Source organism: Canis lupus, chromosome 29, assembly GCF_003254725.2.
Source record: "Canis lupus dingo isolate Sandy chromosome 29, ASM325472v2, whole genome shotgun sequence".
NCBI lineage: Eukaryota > Metazoa > Chordata > Mammalia > Carnivora > Canidae > Canis > Canis lupus.
The window spans coordinates 32,143,717-32,164,757 of record NC_064271.1 but is presented as its reverse complement, the minus strand read 5'-3'; the positions used below and the strand labels follow the sequence as shown (position 1 = coordinate 32,164,757).

The 21,041-nt window shown below is 36.2% G+C and overlaps 1 protein-coding gene across 1 annotated transcript in view; it reads right to left on the bottom strand.

Moving 5' to 3' along the window:
- LOC112650741 (uncharacterized) overlaps positions 1-21,041 on the bottom strand; it is a 22,089-nt gene extending 1,048 nt beyond the window's left edge. The window contains exon 1 of the mRNA XM_025433608.2: positions 20,982-21,041. Coding sequence (XP_025289393.1) covers positions 20,982-21,041 — 60 coding nt within the window. The remainder of the gene's footprint in view (positions 1-20,981) is intronic.

Here is a 21,041-nt window from a genome sequence, read left to right as displayed (position 1 = left end):
TATCTATAACTCTAAGAGTAGGTTGTAAAATTTCTTCTTTGTTCTAGGACGGTAATGATTTTTATTTATAAAAAAAAATACAGCAAAGAGACACGAGCCTAATTGCAGTGCTATCTTGAATAAGCTTGCAATATACGTTTCCTTAATTACTTTGACTTTTCTGGATGCTAGTATGCGTATTTGGGGACTACTGAACTTGAAAAGGAAATCTCTCATCATGGTAAAGATAGCTCATCCCCAAGGCATGTGGAATGACTGACCACACTCATAACCTGGACGCCAGGGGAGTCACTCCCCAGCGTATTTTTGTAGCCAGGGATCATTTGATCCACACAATAGCAATGTGGAATCAAGAACTGAGATAGTTCGGAAAATCCAAGCAAACAGCAAAGCAAATGCCCTTCGACTCTGAGCTCAATTATGTCCACGTGGGATCAGAAAGCCTGCAGATGTAGGACATCTGGGGTCAATTTTCTGCTTTACTGTGATAATGTGGTGCTATGGTTTGTGGTTAATGGAGGTGTTTTATATTTCTTATTAAATGCATAATCATTTGTGTCAGTAAACTAGGATCTGGTTTCAATTCATCGAACCAGGATAATCTCTCTTTTTCTGATATGTGTGGTTTAAGGTTAGTAACTACATTTCATGTTACTGGTACAGTAGCAATAGAGATAAAGTGGATTTTTTAAATATTTATTTACTTATTATTTATGATAGACATAGAGAGGGAGAGAGGCAGAGACACAAGAGGAGGGAGAAGCAGGCTCCATGCCAGGAGCCTGACGCGGGACTCGATCCCGGGACTCCAGGATCGCAACCTGGGCCAAAGGCAGGCGCTAAAATAAAGTGGATTTTTTATTGAAGTATAGTTGACATACAATATAGTCTTAGTTTCAGGTGTACAGCACGGTGATTGGACATTTAGAGACATTATCAAATGAACACCGTGTAAGTCTGGCTACCATCTGTCCCCATACAAAGCCATTACAATATTAGCGACTATATTCTCTATGCTGTACTTTACATACCTGTGATTTATTTATTTTATAACTAGAAGTGCATACCCCCTAACCCCCTTAGCCAATTTCAGCCATCCTTTCCCCTGTCCTTCTGCACCAGCAACCAATGGTTTGTTCTCTGTATTTATGAGCCGTTTCTGCTTGGTTTTGTTTGCTCATCTATTTTGCTTTCTAAATTCCACAGTAAATGAAATCATGTGGTATTTGTCTTTCTTCGTCTGACTTATTTCACTTAATATAACACCCTCTAGGTCTGTCATGCTGTCACAAATGGCAAGATTTCATTCTTTTGTATGGTTGCATAATATTTCATTATATATCACCCATATTTTCTTTATCTGTTCATCTATTGATGGACACTTGGAATGTTTCCATGTCTTGGCTATTGTAAATAATACTTGAGTAAACATAAGGGTGTATATATATATAAAATATATATATAATATATATTTTTATATATATAATATATATATAATATAATATATATAATATAAATATATTATATATTTATATTATATATAATATATATAATAAATATATATTATATATAAATATATATATTTTATATATATATATATCTTTACAAACTGGTGCTTTCATTTTCTTCAGGTAAATAGCTGAAGTAGAATTGCTGGATCATGAATTTTTTTGAGGAATCTTCATACTGTTTTCCATAGTGGCTGCACCAATTCACATTTCCATCAACACTGTACAAAAGTTCCCCTTTTCTCTATAGCCTCAACAACACTTGTTATTTCTTGTCTTTTTGATTCTAACCATTCTAAATGCTGTGAAGTCATATCTCATTTTTGAGTTGTATTTCCCTGAGGATTAGCGATGTTGAGCATCTTTTCTCATGCATCTGTTGGCCATTTGTACATCTTCTTGGGAAAAACATCTATTCTGGTCCAGATCAAGCATTTAATAAAATCTTTATGCCAAGCATATCCTTACCCAAAGGATAAACACCTAGTAGAGCAATTTCTGGGTTGTAGGGTGGCTCTATTTTCAACTTTTTGAGAAAACTACATACTGTTTTCTGGAGTGGCTGTACCAGCCTGCATTCCCACCAGCAGTGTAAGAGGGCTCCCCTTTCTCTGCATCCTTGCCAACATTTGTTGTTTCCTGATTTGTTAGTTTTAGCCATCCTGACTAGTATGAGGTGGTATCTCATTATGGTTTTGATTTGTGTTTCCTGATGCCGAGTGATGTTGAGCACTTTTTCATGTGTCTGTTGACCATTTGTATGTTGTAATGAAGGAATTTTAAAAATAGGTTGCCATTAATTCAAATAAATAAAAGCCTCTCTACCATGAGTAAATAATAAATTAAAGACTGTACACAATGCCATATAATTTCAAATAAACACTAGATAGAATTTGCAAAGTGAAATATTTAACAGTTTAGGTACATGATCTCAAAAAATGGTGGTTGGTGTTTTCATTGTATTTTCCTGTATGAAAGTCAATAAAAATGAGAATTTCAAAACAATTAAAATCAAATCATGTCATTTTACATCATAAAATACTGGGATGCCTGAATGGCTCAACAGCTAAGCTCTGCCTTCAGCTCAGGGCATGATCCTGGAGACCCGAGATCGAGGCCTATATCGGGCTCCATGCATGGAGCCTGCTTCTCCCTCTGCCTACGTCTCTGCCTCTTTCTCTCTGTGTCTCTAATGAATAAATAAATAAAATCTTAAAAAAATAGACCATAATACACTTTTTAGAAGCCACAGATTAATTATCTGCATCTCAGTTGATTTACTCCAGCATGTTTGCCTATAAATTTCAAAATTCCCTGTCAATGGTGCAATGAGATAACTTTGAACTGTGTTGAAAACTTTGAGATTTCTGGAGTTGGTTTTTAAAAGAAAACTGAAAAAGAGCTAGGAATGATTAATTATAAATTATCTCCTAGCATAATGACAGCATTTCTCCCAACACCTTTATTGGAAAGTTGATATAGTGAGCAATTTATAGGATTTTTCCCAAAAAATGAGTGTGCTTATAAGAGAGAGGTCAGAGAAAGAGAGTAAAAGAGAAACAGTGAGACAGACCACAGAGCAACTAAGAAAGATAATTTAGGTAAACAAAAGTTTTGGAGGGGGGTAGAATGTCTGAATGTGGAAGTCTCAACTAAGCCAAAAGGCTAATTAAAATCAAAATCTTAAATTAATCTATTTAACTTTCAGATATAACATAACTTTCACCTTCCTCCTTGACAATGTTTTTTGCTTTTTCTTTTTTCCCAAAAAGCTATCAGGAAGCTTAACTCCCCATATTAGAGAGGAACACGATAGACCGAGTTCCTGAGGTTGTCACCAGTAACAACTGAACCTCTTGGATTGGATCCTAAATTTTGATTCCTGCTCATGGCAAGTTTGCAGAAGGCCTTGTCCCAACTAGTGGCTGTTACTAAAATGTATCAATTTAAGAGAGTTACTTTATTTGAGAGGGGGAAGCATGAATCCAAAGGTGAGGACCCCCAAAATCTATGCAGTGAGATTTGATCATCAAGGTTTATAAATTTAAACTATTTTATTTTCAATTTAAATTCTTCTCTTAAAAAGCAATAGTAGCATCTTAAGCAGTGGAAAACTTAAACTTTCTGGTAGCTCTCTTAGGATCAAATTTAGATGGTCAAATAGAGTTTTCAGTACCTTAATGATAGTATTTGCTTGCAAAATTAACAAGTGGAGTTGTATTTTATTTTGCCATTTCATAGCATTCACGTGACCCTTTGCCTGAATCTTTCTTTGACCTTCAGGCACCCCATCTTTGAAACAGAGAATAATGCCTGCCTTACAGGAGCCTTATGAGGCTTAAATGAGATAATATAGTAAAGTACTTATTACAGCGTAGGCCAGTGTATTTTTTCCTCAACAAAGCTAGTACCTTCTGTGGCCTTTTTCATTTGTCCAATTTATCTTTGGGCAAGCACTACTTTAAATAACTCTTGTTTCTGGTTGGTCATAAACAGTGCTTTCTGTGTTACGTTGCAGAGCACAGGTGCTAAAGCACAGATATCATGTGGTTGAACTTGTGTAAGATCAAGTTGATACCCACAGCATCCACCTTCTCCTTGAACTCCTTTGAGCTGCTCAGTCTAATGCCCAGCTGACCCTTCTAAGGGTAGGAGTCAAAGTAAAACTTCTTTTTTTTAAAGATTTTATTTATTTACTCATGACAGAGAAAGAGAGAGACAGAGACATAGGCAGAGGGAGAAGCAGGCTCCCTGCAGGGAGCCTGATGTGGGACTCGATCCCGGGTCTCCAGGATCACGCCCTGAGCCGAAGGCAGACGCTCAACCGCTGAGCCACCCAGCCGTCCCTCAGAGTAAAACTTCTTAACCATATATGCCCTATTATGTGCAAGGTGGATTAATCTAATATAACAAAATTAACTGAAATTCTATATATTGTGGTAAGAATTAAAAATCATATAATTCCTATAAAACTGAACACTTCTTTGGTATATTTTTTGATAAACAAGTTTTTACAAATAAAATTCAAATTCCTCTAAATGACATTCAGGGGTCTTCAGAAGTCTACCCTCCCTACTTTTAGCTCGATCCTAGTCTTTCCTTCCAAATTTATCCACCCTCCAATTCAAGGCCACACTGCTGTTAGAGTTGTATTGTTTTGTTTTTTTGTGTCATTTTAATTTTTGCGGGGGGGGGGGGGAGGTTTCGGATATTGATCCAGTGTGATGTAGATTATATTTTCCTTCCCTGGGAAAAATCAAACATCAGCCCCACCTCTATAGGAGCAAGAAAAACTGAGTTACATTTCTGGCTCTTCCTGTGAAGCACTGCTCCCCTAGGCTAGTCAGAGTAACAGTAACTGCTCTGGACACTTTGCTGGGTTATTAGCAGCAAACAAAGCAAACAAAGTTTGCAAGGACTTGAAACTAACATATTGCATTTATCATTATCATCACTTTACAAATTTAGTTGAATAAATGTTTTAAGCACTGTGGAGTTTGGGGAGCATCTGGGTGGCTCAATTAGTTAAGCGACTGACTCTTGGTTTCAGCTCAGATCAGGATCTTAGGGTGGTGAGATGGAGCCCTGCCTCATGCCCCACAATCAGCAGGGCGTCTGCTTGGGATTCACTCCCATCCCTCTCCTTCCCCTCTGTACCACCTCCATTCACTCTTTCAGCTCTCTCTTTCTCTCTCAAATAAATAAATAAGAAAGAAAGAAAGATCTTTTTTTAAAAAAAAAGAGTTGTGGAGTTTTTATGCAAGAAGAAATTCGAAGCATAATTTAAAAAAACGTGAGACACAAACTTGATAAACCTAAAATCATGGGATCTTTAAAAAGTTAGAGATAGATTGTTTTCATCAAATTTCTGAATAACAGCCAAAAAATATCTGCATCAATTATTTGAATGTTTAATATCATTAAATGTTAATGATGTTAATGTTAATTAATGAACTTAATGTTATTTTTTCCAAAATCAAGTCATCAATACTAACAGGACTCTTTGATTAATGGCACATACTACCCATCTATTTTATTATATTTATTCCATATAAATAATGAAACTTAAATAATCTACTCAAAATATTTTACGTTGACATAATTGCACACCTTTCAGTATTTTTCAGCTATAATTGTTGTATAATTGACAAAACTGTAAGCTATTTAAAGTGCACATCATGATGGTTTGATATAATATATGTTATGACAGAGGATTCCTCCCATTTGTCAATTAACACATCTGTCACCCAGCCTATTTATCTTTGTTATGTGTAAGAGAACATTTAAGTCTACTCTCTTAGCAAATTTCAATTATTTAATGTAGTATTATCAACTATAGTACCATGTTGTACATTAGATCCTCAGACTTTATTCATCTTATAGCCAAAAGTTTGTATCCCTTTACCAACCTCTCTATATCTTAAAAGTAAATTTCTGGTATCTTAGGAGTAAATTTCCTTCTATAGAAAAGAAAAGGCTACTTAATATCTTCAGATATTCCAGATACTATTGACCATAGGATGAACTATTGTTTTATGTTCCACTAAGAAAAAAAAAATGCTGTCAATTAACCCATCACACACTACTTTTTAAAAATCCTAATAATAGCGTCTCAGCATACCTCATACCCTAAGACTAAGATGTGATCAATTCTTATCTCTTGTCTTTAGAAAAAGTTATTTGAGCACTCCTTATTTTGCCTCTATATGATAAAGACTATCTTGTCATTGTAATGCATCCTCTTTGATTTGTGATGTTTTGGGGAAAAATAATTATTTACTATGATATAACATTAGCTTATCAGTTACAGTCAACTAAAATCCCTACCAATTGTTTGGTCTTTGGTATTTAAATAACTTAAAGCTAACATAAAATCTTGATGCAAATTTTCTCAAAACAGAAACTTTCTTAGTTGACGATCGCCACTGGAGAGAAAAATGCACCTGTGGAACACAACAGGGTAAGCCACTACTCTTCAAGGTGATTATAATACATACTCATTGTTATGAAGCAGAAAATTAGGCAGGGGGAAATTCCACCTGGAGAGCGGTATCTGCACTGAGCTGCTGTTTTTATGTGCCCTGTGCATCAGCTATCTACCTTGTTTTAGTAGAAGTATGTTTATGACAGAATTTTTAATATATCTTTTCTGAAGTGCAAACTCAACATCTCCCCAAGAAAAAAGTGTAGTAGTCTCTCTCTGTGACCTTGAAAAGTAGAATGCAGTATGAATAGTTGATCATATGAAATCCCATTAGCAAAAAGTGTTGAAAAGCTCAATAGGGCAGCCCAGGTGGCTCAGCGGTTTAGCACCGCCTTCAGCCCAGGGCATGATCCTGGAGACCCAGGATTGAGTCCCACGTCCAGCTCCCTGCATGGAGCCTGCTTCTCCCTCTGCCTGTGTCTCTGCCTCTCTCTCTGTCTCTCTCTCTCTCTCTGTGTCTCTCATGAATAAATAATTTTTTTTAAAAAAAGAATCAGTATAAATACTGATATCTAAAACAAATACATTTTGCTCCATGCTAGAATACATATTTTTCTTTATTCTAAGCCAATTGAGTGTGTAACTAGAATTGAAATTTTGGAATTATAGTTTCCTGTCAGAATTAGCTGTGGTAAAATGTGGGATTTTTTCATACATCAGAAATATCATGTGAATTAAAAAGACTTTAAAGAATGTATATTCTTTATTTATATCTCTAAATTTGTAACATCCCATATATTTTAACCTTGAAACAAAATACTGCTTAACAGAAACCAGAACTAGTCTTCATAATTTTAATTTTTCAGAATAGCCTCTTGAAAATGGAACATAACTGAATGAGAAGTATTTGCATGACACATAAAAGTGATTTGCAACGTATGGAAGAGCCAGAGCTTCTTTCTCAGGGCAATGAAGGCATTTCATGTGTCACTCTTTAGAAGGAGAACTTAATTATTGCCGGTTAATATTTATGAATGTCAACAACATGGAAAAATTGGAAAACATATCCCCACTTCAGGGCCAAGAAAGTTTTGATCTAGACTTGATATATAAGAAGGACAAACAAAAACCAGTGGGAAAACAATGGGTTGGATGGGGAATCATATGAGCAGAGACCAGGAGTGTCGTGCTCCTGCTTGGAGAAGATCTCTCCTGCCACCTCCACAGTTAATCCCTCATTAAACTCCGATGTTCTACTGACATTAACTCTTAGGACAGTTTATCCCTCTGTACTATCAGAGCTTGAATTCTCAAGGGTGACCATTCTAACCAGATTTTTGGTTTTCAGTTTCATAGTTGTGATCATTTATTGTTGACCTTAAATTAGACCAAGGAAGGGGTAGAGAAGACAAACAATTCACACAGTGCAATCTCCATTCAAATGAGATGGATGAATCTTGCTGTCCCTCTTGGGCAGAAGAACACACATGAATACCTTGCTCACAGCCAGATTGATGCACATGGCTTTTCCAAAATAAACAGAGCTAGATTCTTTGTTTGGCAACCGTCATATTCAGACTCACAATTACTTTTCTAAGGTATTCTTTTTTCACACAGGGATCAGAACTGAGCCTGAGAGGAACAGCTGGTCAGATCTTTTCATCTTTGGCCTAAGTCACAAACTTCCCACATTGATATTTGATTGAGAGGATGAGTAATGGGCATTGTTGCCTGGGGCTCGGTACTCAGATTGCAACCAGCAACACGGTCTCGTCTAGGACAGGGTGATGAGAGAAACAAATGGCAGCCTAGCATGTCTAATGTTGTACAAGCTTTCCCCTTGCCATAATTAAACATTTGGCAGGAGCTCAAAACTGAACTTAAAAGAAAATGAATTCATCAGTTCTGAATCAGGAACAACCATTTCTTCACACTACCACTGTTGCAATGTTGGGTTACTAAAATCTATGTTGATTTTTGTAAGGTCTATTATTTAAGGAAATAATGAAAGATCTCTCTGGAAGTGAGATCTAGAAAGAATTGTTCATGACTATTTTCCCTGTAAAGAATTTTATCATTTTTTAAATAAGGATAGAGTAATAAAAGTAACATAAACATAAGTGTAGAACTGCATGGAAAATATAAATTATAATAATATATTTCACAAATTTAATATACGTAGTCTTGAGCATATATTTCAATTTAAATTTTACTACAGATATAGACAAATGACATGTCACAAATCTTAGCGCAAATCCTATTTCTCAGAAATGGTTTTTTTTGCCAACCACCAGACAGAAATTCTGAGGTTACTACATTCCACTCCATAATTTTTAAGTCATTACATTGCAGAAGGGTATTTATTTTGTTCAGTGACTGGTCCAACACTGTTCTCCAGCCTGTAATACAAGGAACTAATCATAGTAATCATTACTTCTGAAGATCTTATTGGGACATTTGACATACCAAATCAGATAAATTCCAAATGGAATAATATTTTACCCAAATCCAATAGGCTTTTTAAATATATCAAAAGAATGTAATTGAAAAAAAATCACTTATTCATGCATGCAACACAGATATTTAATGCCTTCTATGTGGTCCAGGCGCTGGAGATATATTAAGGAGGAAGAGAGAAAGAGAGTGCTCCTCATTGAGTTTACAGTCTAGTTGGTGGTACTGAAAAAAGGAAGTAGACAATAACCATGTGGCTTCTAGGAAATATCCATTGGAGAGACTGGAAAAGACACATCTTCCATAGATATGGCAATTATAGGAGGGTTTCCTGAGAAGGTGAAATAAAAGAACTGAAGCATGGAAAGGCATTAACCATTGGAAGAATTCATGAAGGAGCATTTCAGGTGGAGGGAGCTCCAAGAACACTGTAACTGGAGGGTAGTAATCCCAGGAGAGGATGATGCAGAGTGGGGGGAGAAAAGACGGTAGGACAGTGAGGGGAAGATCTTTTACTTTGATGCAACGGCAAGTTATTGAAGAGTGTAATGCTGATGAGGGATATGACCAGGTTTGCCTTTGCAGATCACTGACACGAAGTGAAGTGGATGAAGAAAGCAAGCAGGAATATTAATTCGCATTATTATGATTCTAGTAAAACATTTTCTTCAAGTGATGAATCTACAAATCTCAAATTGAGTTCATAATACCATCCGTCAAATTTGTATAGTGCACATGGAGGAAGAAACAAGACACAAAACTCAATTCAGTAATTCAACATGATCACCATTAAAATAAGACAATGACAATACAGAGCAATGCCTGCTTCCCTCTACATTAAGAGAGGAGGAGAGGTTACCAGTGCTTATCCAGGGTACCTAATAGATCATTAATATTGCCCCCCAGTGACCTCCACTTTATGACTTATCTTAAAAAATATCTAAAACACGAGCAGTCCAGAGGAACCTGAGAGAAGAAGCTATAAATTCTCCAGCCTGCTCCCAACTAAAGGAAGACCACAAGTGTAGCTGTAGCAAGAAACAGCTAATGCCAGAGCAAGTTTTTGTTTATTCATTTGTTTGCTTTTATTTATATATTTGGTTAATTAGCTTTTTTTTTTTTTTTTGGTTAATTAGCTTTAAAACAGAATTAAAGATACCACAAAACATTGCCATTAGGAGCTGAACTCAGAGTTGCAGAGACTGGGTGTCAACTCCTGCTCTGCCGCACACTTACTTAGGACCAGTAACTTCCCTGAGGGTCGACTTCCTCATTAGCAGAACTAATAGAATGGGAATGTGTTCGTTTTACAGATTAATTAAGATTACACATGTAGAGAACTTAGAAATACTGCCTGGTGTGAATAAGCATTCAACAACGAGCTTAAAAAACATAGAAACAAAAAATAGATAAAATTTTGTCCTGGGTTAATTAGCTCCCAATTAAATGAAACTTCATGAAGGTAGAAACCAGGATTGTTTTACATATATATTAGGCTTAGAACCCTAGGCCCAATACCAAGCTCAGCGCTCAGCATCAAGTAGCGATGCAATAAGTACCATTGAAGGCAGGAAGGGAGACAGATGGGAAGGAAGGAATTCAGGGAGAGAGGAGGGAGGGAGGGAGGGAGGGAGTTTCTAATAGAAAGTGAACTGTCCACCATTTGCTTTGACGTGGATGGAACTGGAGGGTATGATGCTGAGTGAAGTAAGTCAATTGGAGAAAGACAATCATCACATGGTTTCACTCATATGCGGAATTTAAGAAATAGTGAAAGATATTACAAGGGAAAGGAGGGGAACTGAGTGGGAAAAATTAGAGAGGGAGACAAACCATGAGAGACTCCTAACTCTGGGAAACAAACAAAGGGTTGCAGAAGGGGAGGTGGATGGGGGAATGGGGTAACTGGGTGCGGGCACTGAGGGCGCTTGATGGGATGAGCACTGGGTGTTATACCATATGTTAGGCAAATTGAACTTAAATGAAAAAAATGTAAAATTAATTAATTAATTAATTAATTAAAAGAAAGTGAACTATCTCTCCTGTTAAGAAAACAGGGATTGCTTCTACTCAAAACTAGTTGATATAAGACTGAAACATGCTGAAGATTTCTTGGAATTATATAGAACTAGAGCTGTGTGTGTGTGTGTGTGTGTGTGTGTGTGTGTGTGTGTGTTGCACTGAGGATATTGCATTTATGTATAGATTGCATTCTAGGGTTTGATTTCAACTTCCAAAATATGCCTCTAGTTTGCCCACCCGTCTCCATTTCCACTGCTCTCATCCTAGCCTAAACCATAGACATCTCCCATCTGAACTACTGCTCTCTTCTGTGTGTGCCAAGAGCATAATAACTCCTTCCAGCTACAGGAACTTTCAGCTTCTGTGTGTTCTATGGAGAGTACTCTTCCCCTGAGCCCTTTCCCATCACTCAGGCTTCAGCGGAAAGGTCATGAATTCAGGGTGCCCTTTCTTGGACCAACCCATCTAAGTAGAATCCCTTTAATTTTGATGACAGCACCAGATGTACATTCTTTTTTCTACTTATCAAAATCTATAATAACTTAATTTAACTGTTGTTTTTCCTAAAATGAATGAAAAATGAATGAATGGGGCACCTGGGGGGCTCAATCAGTTAAGCAGCTGCCTTTGGCTCAGGTATGATCTCAGGGTCCTGGGATCGAGGCTCATGTTGGGCTTCCTGCTCAGTGGAAAGTCTGCTTCTCCCTCTTCCTCTGCCCCTCCCCCCTACTTGTTCTCTCCCTCTCTTTCTCAAATAAATAAATAAAATCATTTTTTAAAAAAAGAATGAATGAGTGAATCTATTTCAGATTTGACTATGCCACAGTTACTCTGAACTAGACAATAATTTATTGAAGCTAAACACTACTGAACTTTCTTCTTTCTAAAGACTTAAAGTCTACGGTGGGACCTACAGATTGAAGTTAAGCACATATTTTTCCAAACAGCATGTTAGAGAGCACCTGTTATGCAAGCTGCAGGAAAGTCATCTGCCTAACACAAGAGTAAATACGGTAATTTCCATCTCTTACTCTTTCCATTCTTTGGTAGGCATCTGCTAGCATGGCATGCATATTGAAGTCCCAATTCAGGAATGAAAATCTGAAACCAAGCTATCTGCTTTTGTGTACTCTGGCACTGCGTCATTTAAAATAATCCAAGAATGAAAATATGAGCTAAGCTGTTTGCTTTTTTAAACATTGAACGTGTCAATCCTGAAATTCCACTGGACAGGCATTTACTCTCCACAAAGGTAAGAGCTCCTGTTGACCTTGAATTATTCAGATGTCTAGCAATACAACACCCTTCAATATGTAGTCACTCTAAACAAATAGAATTTGGACCAAACTACCTCATAATCATGATCAATTATAACTCATCAAATAACATAGAGATTAAAAGTTTTTAGGAGAACGTTTAAGATCTGAGCCTTCGAAACCACCACACCCTTAGTTTGAGTGCAAGCTATTGCACTTACAAGCCATTTACCTTTGGGAAAATTACTTTCCCCATGTAGACCCTCGTTTCCTTGGTGATAAAATGAGAATAATAAAATATTTCATAAGATCTTGTTAGGGCTAAATATGATAGGGCATGTAGAATATATACTATTGTAACTTTCTTAATACATTAATATTCTTATTATTATTTGGCTTTTTGAGTTCAAATGGATCTTATGGGTCCTTGAGTCCAAACTTCAGTGAAGTTTCAAGAATCTTCAATTTACAAGTGGTCATCCAGACTCTTCTTGAATGAGTCCCACGAGCCACTAATTGCTCACTAAATTACAAAGTAGATTATTCTATTTTCCTCAACTCAAATTATTTGCAAATAATTGATGCTACTTTCTTGTCACATTGAGTCCTAATTCTGCTTGTTAGAGTGAACAGAGTTAGATTAAACCATCAGCCTGTAGGTATCCCTTCAAATCTTTCAAAATGGCTATTGCACTTTTCTTTTCTCACCTCCACTGCACTATCCAAGTCTTCAGATTAAGCTAAACATCTCCAGTTCTTCACGTGACACAGTGTCATTCTCCTGATCCCTCTCATCTGAACATATGCCACTTTGTCAATATTCTTCTTAACAACAACTGCACAAAATACTTCGAAATTTGTCCGACGAGAGCAGTGACCAGAAGTACAATTCTATTCCTTTTCCTGGATGCTACATTTCTTTTAATGCAGCATAAGAATGCCTTAGCTTTTTTGGCTCACACCTTTGGATCATAGTGAGCATGTTTTCAATTAAATATCCAAGTCTTTTTCATGTGAATTCCTGTTAAGCCAGTTCTCCCTGCATCCCATATTAATATCAGCCCAGAGTTCCAGTCTGATGAAATCTTTTTGAATCCTGAATCTTTCTTTGAACATATCAACTATCACTTCCAGCTTTGTGTCAACAGCAAATGTGGTCAGCTTGCCTTTTGTGTCTTCATTTATATTGTTAATAAGGCTATCAAATAGAATTTGGCCATGGAAAGAACCCTTTGATCGCTCTGGAGATGTTCCTCCAAGTTGAAATCAGATTAATATTCTTTGCATACAGTTAATTCAGCCCTTTGTGAATCTCCCTAATTACAGTGTTGACTATTCTTACCTGTAAGCATTCTGCTGTTAGAAGTGTGATGTCATGGAACAATGTAACTGGGCTCAAATCCTTGCTTTGTTACCTACTACCTGTGTGATATTGGGCCACTTATTTAACCTCTCTGGACTCCTCTTTTTTGTCTCTAGGCTAATTCCATGATGAATTGTGTCATATTGATCGATGGGTCTCAAATAGCCAGTATACTTCAGGCACATTCTTAGTAAATTTGCAACGTAAAATAAATTAATGAATGAATAAATAAATGAACAATGATTAAATCAAATCCCTTATTTAAATCAAGATACATGTTTATGTTATTTCTCTGATCTATTTGTCTAGTCCACTTATGAAAACATGATAGTAAATGAGATTAGTAAAGTATTATTTTTCTTAAATGACTCATTGCTAATTTCTAACATCACTATAGTCTTTATTGTTTATTGAGATATGATTTACATATTATAAAATTCACCCTTTTAGAGTGTACTATCTGGTAGCTTTTAGTATATGTACAGAGTTGTGCAAGCCCCAGAATCTAATTTCAGAACATTTTCATCACCCAGAAAAAAAATTCAGACCAATTAGCAGTCACTCCCCATTTCCTTTTAAACCTTCATTTACTTTGTATTTCTGCAGATTTGCCTATTCTGAACATTTTGTATAAATAGAACCATTTAATAGTTTGTCTTCTATGACTGTATTCTGTTACTTAGCATAATTTTTTCAATCTTCATCCAAGTTGTAGCATGTGTCATTATTTCATTTGGTTTTAGTGCCAAATAATATTGTAGAGATGTACCATGTATTATTTATCTACTCATCAGTTGACAGACATGTCAGATGTTTCCACTTTGGGGCTACTATAAATAATGCTGCTATGAGCATTTGCATGCAAATTTTTGTATGGACATATGTCTTCATTTCTCTTGGATGTGTACATGAGTAGAATTGATGAGTCACAGGGTTACTCTGTTTAATCTGTTTTGAAGAGTTGTTTTCAAAGGCAGTTGTGCCATTTTACATTCTCACCACAGTTGGAGAAGGTTCCAATTTATCCCCATTTTAGCCAGCACTTGTTATTTTTCAACTCTTTTATTATAGCCCTTTTATTGGTGTGTAGTGGTATTTCATTGCGGTTTTGATTTGCATTTCAATAATGACTAATGCTGTTGAGCATCTTTTCATGTACCAGCACCATTTGTTAAAAAGACTATTCTTTCTGCATTGAATGTTCTTGGGACCCTTGTTGAAAATCAATTGACTGTAAATGTGAGGTTTATTCATGTACTTTCAATTTTCTTCCTGTGCTCTATATTATGCTTATACCACTACAGTGTAGTAAGGTTTGAAATTTGGTAAGTGTGAGTCCTTCATCTTTGTTCTTTTTTAAACTATCTAGGTTTCTTTCATTTCTATCCGAATTTTTGGATCAGCTTGTCCATTTCTGGAAAAAAAAAAAAAAGAAAGGCAGCTGGAATTGCACTATGTAGATCAATTTGAGAAATATTGCCATCTTAAATTAACAATATCAAATCTTTCAATCCATGAACATAGGATGTCTTTCCATTTATTAAGTCTTTAATTTCTTTCAGTAATGTTTTGTAGCTATCAGAGTATAAATCTTGAACTCCTTTTTTTGATTTTATTTGTAACAATTTTATAATTGTTGATAATATTGAAATGGAATTTTTAAAAATTTTATTTCAGATTGTTCACTGCTAGTGTATAGAAATATAACTTATTTTTGCATACTGTATGTTGAAACCTTGTTGAATTTGTTTATTAACTCTGTTTTTCTTTTGTATTTTCCTAGGATTTTTCCATATGATGTCCTCTACAATTAATTGCAGATAGTTTTACTCCTTTCCATTTTGAATACTCCTTCTTTCCCCTTTTTATAATTATACTAGCTAAATCGCAAGTACAACATTGAATTGTATGTTGAATGCTGACATGGTGAGAGTAGGTGTATTTGCTCTGTTCCTGATTTGGGGGAAAGTTTTCAGTTTTTTACCAGTAAGTATATTACTAGCTGTGGGTTTTTGTAGATAGTATCTATCAAGTTGCAGAAGTTTCCTTCTAATTCTGATTTGTTGAATGTTATTTTATCATAAAAGGGTATCAGATTTTGTCAAATGCTTTTCTGCATCTATTGATATGATCATGTAGATTTTGTCCTTTATTCTTTTATTATGATGTATTACATTGATTGATTTTAATATGTTGAAATAATCTTGCATCCTAGGATAAATTCCACTTAGTCATGGAATAAGTCATGAATCCTTTTTTCAAAAAATGTGGTTGGATCCAGTTTGCTAGTAACTCAATGAACCAATACTTTCTAAGGGGCCAAAGGATGATATTACAAAATCATGCATGGGTAAACAATCTATTCAAAATACAAGATAGGCCATGAATTTTAATGTAACAGAATGTGAAAAGCTATTAGTATGGTTTAAGATTCTTCACTGAAGCTAATCTTTAAGAATTTGTTGAGTTTTAGGGAAATAGTTTTTTTTTTTTTGAAACCCTCATAATTACATGAAAAGGCTATTATAATGTAGTCAATTCTGCTTTAATGCATATTGGAAAATCTAAATTTGTTCCAAATGGTAAGTGCAGAAAATTGCACCCAGCTGAATGGAGCTGTGTAGGAATATGTAAAATGTGTCCAGGCACACTCTTCATAAGTATATTGGGCCACCACATCCACCCATCCACATCTGGTGCTAAAAGGTTCTTTTTTATTTCAAGTGATTCTTCTATCACCACTACACAAAAACTCTCAAGCTATAAGCCTCCTGCCCTAAACTCTCTTTAACATTCCCATTTCCTCTCAGTTTTTCTTGTAGTTTTTCCTCCTTTTTCTTTTCTCTCTTCATTTTTCATATCTCTTATTCTTTTGTTTATTTCCTCTGGTACATATACGGTAGTGCGTACGGAGCCAAAGTAAGCAAGCATAGTGGGAGTGCAAACAACCACTCCTACATGCAAACTTCAGATATTTTTCAAGATAAAGTACCATATGTATTTTAGTATTTATTCATTTTTTAATTGTTTAACATATGTAGATCTATAATACCAATTTTATTAGATTATTTTGTTTTTTTAAATTACATCCCCACCTGTTTTCATGTGTTACTGAGAAGTTTATGAATGTTGTATCTTAACTCTATTTCCCTATCAGCCTTTTAGGATTTTTTTTATTGAGGTAAAGTTCACTTAACATAAAATTCATGATTGTAACCATTTTAAAGTATACAATCTAGTGGCTTTTAGTACATTCACAACACATGGTAACATCACCACTAATTCCAGAACATTCTCATCATCCCCAAAAGAAACCACATACCTATTAAGAAATCACTTCTTGTTCTCCTGCCCTACCAACACCAATAATCACTGATCTGCTTTCTCTGGATTTGCTTATTCTGAACATTTTATATAAATGGAATTGTACAATTTTACAATTGTATGTGGCCTTTTGTGTCCAGCTTCTTTCACTTAGCATGTTTTCAGGTTCATCCATATTTTAGTATGTGTCAGTACTCCATTCATTTTTATGACAGAATAATACTTCATTGTATGACTCTATGACTTTTCATTTAGCCATTATTGTCCATCAGTGATGGACATTTTGGTTGTTTCCATTTCTGAGTATTATGAATAATGCTTTAAAAAACATTGGTGATGGGACACCTGGGTGGTTCAGCTGAAGCACCTGCCTTCAGCTCAGGTCACGATCCCAGGGTCCTGGGATTGAGCACCACATCAGGCTCCCTGCTCAACAAGAAGTCTGCTTCTCTCTCTCCCTCTGCCCCTCCTTCCCATTTGTGTGTTTGCTCTCTCTCTCTCTTTCTCTCAGATAAATAAATAAAATCTTTAAACACACACACACACACATACGTTGGTGTAAACAAAAAAAAACCTTAATAAATAAATAAATAAATAACATTAGTGTACAACTATCTGAGTCTCTTCTCAGTTTTCTTGGGTATGCATCCAGGAGTAGGATTGCTGGGTCATTTGGTAATTCTATCTTCAACTTTTTGAGGAACAACCACACTGCCTCCCCTCTTTTAAAATTATTATAGCCATCCTAGTGGGTATGAAGCAGTATCTCATTTTGGTTTTGATGTGCATCTTTTTTCATGAGGGATATTGATCTGAAGTTTTCTTGTGATCTGCTCTTCTAGCTTTGGTATCATGGTAATACCAGTCTTATAGAATGAGTCCAGAAGTTCTTGGAAGAGCTTGAAAAGGATTTCACTTTTTGAAGAATTTGTAAAAGATAGTGTTAATTATTCTTCAAATGATAAAATTCACCAGTGAAGCCAACTGATCCTGAACCTTTTCTTTGTTGGAAGTCTACCAAGTACTGGTTTAACCTCTTTACTTGTGAGTTTATTCAGGTTTTCTATTTCCTTTTTAGTTAGTTTTGGTAGTTTATTTCTCTCTAAGAATGTGCCCATTTCATCTAGATTATTTAATCGGTTGGCATACTAATGTTCATTGTATTCCTTCATAATCCCTTTCTGTGTTCTTCCCTTGACATTTTGAAGATCACTCCCCTTGCTGGAAAACAGAAGCTGATCATTTTCCTTCGATTTCCTTAAAACTTTAGCATCCACTCTAAGAAACTGCCAAAGTCTTTGCAAAACACCGCGATTAGTAAAGATCATAAATAAACTTGGCTTATTACAATGGCACCTGCTACATCAGGCAGAGTAGCTAATATGTTGTTCTTTACATAGACAGATGTACCTGCTCTCGTTCATTTTAGCAAGGGGAGAGAGACAATACACAAAATTAGTTGAATTGTATAGCATTTTAAAATGTGATTAGAAAAAAATAAAATAAAATAAAATAAAATGTGATTAGTACTTTGGAGATAAAAAAGAAAAAAGGAGAGAGAGGCTGACAGTACAGAGGTGTGAGAGTATGATTTCACAAGAGGTGCTCGTTTTCTTCCCTGCAGGGGTGACGTGCACAAGCAACTGGAAGGCATTTTTGTGGTAGAGTTTCCCTGTTCAAATTGGTATCCTCACAAATGTCCCCTTCAAAGCCTCCCTATTTCTCTATCCCGTGTAAAACACCCCACTGTTTCTGTGTGCACTGCTGTTCCACCTCTAACACCTCCATGCATACTTGTCACTTTTCCAGCCCTCATCAAATATCTTTCCAATGTTCTTACTATGGAGGGAGTGTCCTCCCAGCAGGGGAGATATTTGTTCCTCTAAATGGCATTTTAAAAGATCATTTGACTTTTATCATGAGCATCTTATAATAGATATATGTCCTCTAAAGAATTTCCCCTTTTGGGCACATTCTCCAAGTTCACCCTTCGAAATCTTCCTCACATGCTGCCATGTATTTCTTCCAGAACAAGGTGTCAGTTTCTATTATTTGCATATGGAACATGATTCTTTATTACTAGAGCAACCCGGCTTTTTATGCGTTTTAGAAATTTTTACAAAAATACTTTCACCTCATTTTAGAGAGCTATGTTTAAGTTAATTTAAAAATGTTAAACTCAATACTTTGTATCTACAAATAGAAGGTAGCCCACCAGTTTTTAATTTCCTTAAACTAGACATCTTCAGGGGCACCTAAGTGCTTCAGTTGGTGAAGCATCTGACTCTTGATTTTGGCTCAGGTCACCATCTGAGATCAAGCCCTGTGTTGGGCTCCTTACTCAGTGGGGAATCTCCTTCTCCTCCTCTTTCCCTTCCTCTGCCCCTCCCCCTGCTCATGCACACACTCTCTCCCCCTCTAAATAAATGAATCTAAAAAAAAAAAGACATCTTCATTTGCATTAGCAAGAAAGTCCCCAAAATCTGAAGCCTGAAGAAAGATTGGTGTCTTTTCTCCAAGGATATTCATTTTATCTAAGGATATTCCTGGTCAAGAATTCTTTAAATTATAGGTAGTTTCATGGGGATGAGATAAAATCCATAAAATTATAGACTCAAAGGTCCAAAAAGATATTTTCTTTAGTAGGTGCAAAGAGAAAGACATTAGCATTTGTTGAGAATCTACTAGAAGTAAAACCCTATTATGGTCCTCTCAACGACAAAGCAACTAGACCCTTATATCCTCTATTCTGGGTCACACAGTTATAGGCTGGCTAAGCTCTGACTCAAACTGGTCTAAAGGCCAGAGTCTGTCTTTCCAGTAGTTCATGTAATAAATAGAACTCGATCAAAAAAAAAAAAAAAAAAAAAAGAACTCAATCAAACAAGGCTCATACCGAATAGCAATTATTATAGAAATCCAAACCATAAAAGCTTACTAGACAAAAAATGGTTGAGTCACATCCAATTTGTAAAGTACCCAAAGAGAGTTCATTGTGGAACGATTAATTGACATGAAAAATTGATGCATAATTTGTGACAGAAAAAGAAAACAGAGGCCCAAATCCCTGCCCATGTTCCCCCACCCACCTCCACACACACACACACACACACACACACACACACACACAGCAAAAAACGTTTTGTCCCAGTGCCTTTTAAAATTCTCTTTGAGACCTTTATTTTCAGCATATTTTAGGATGCATGACAAGTACTTAACAAATATGCAAGTATTAAAATAACATAATGGTGAAATTTTAAGATTGGTGTGTGAATTTTCATTCAGGTGCAAAATGTATTGAGAGAGTGTCTCACCTCTCACTTGTTAAGGTGGCAATTCTCAAGCAGTTACAGGAGCCAGCTTTTCTCCTTCAGGGGAGTGATGGGTCCCCCACGGTCCCCCACGGTCATGATCTCCACAAGGAGTATTCACCTCTGCTCTGAAGAAAACCTGGTTGCACAACCACAAACAACACTCTCAAACTAGGCCCGACATCATGAAAATTCACACCCTGACCCAAAAAAGGCCTTGTGCAAGAGAGTGTAGATAACTTGGAATCCACAAAAAAAGAGTCACTTTTGGAAAAAAACCAGTTTGGATGCTCAGGTTTAACTGAGGATCTCTCATTAGAATTAATATGGTGACCATGTAATTTATCATCAAAACTAGTACTCCTTTGAGAGGGGTGTTACTACAGGTCCTCTGGGGTAGCAGGCATGCAGCGGGGTTGCACGCAGCAGGGACCTTCTGTCACCACAGCTGTCAGCATCACATCTATCAATAAGAAGACCGACATCTAAACTGTATATCCTTACTGGGGAGTGTTGCAAGCTCTCTGGGAGCATTTTGGATGAAAGAAGTCTACATGTTAGGACCAGCTAGAGGCATAGCCTCTTGTGTAGGCAACAGAAGTTCATGATCAAATGAACATGTTAGCCTACAGCAAGCAAAAGCACAGTTCTCTTTTGCTTCTTGTCCTGAGAATATGAACTGGAGACAAAGGCAGTAACACAGGGAAACCTGGGTTTTTGCCTTTTTTTGTTTGGCCTCACAGCATTTTTAGGTACTAGCACATAACAAGATCTGTGGCTCTGTCTTATTCTGCGTCTATCCATGAGCATCTGACGTACCAGGACCATATGTAATCCATCTCTGTAGTCCCAGGACTTAGCACCCAGCTGCACAGCCAT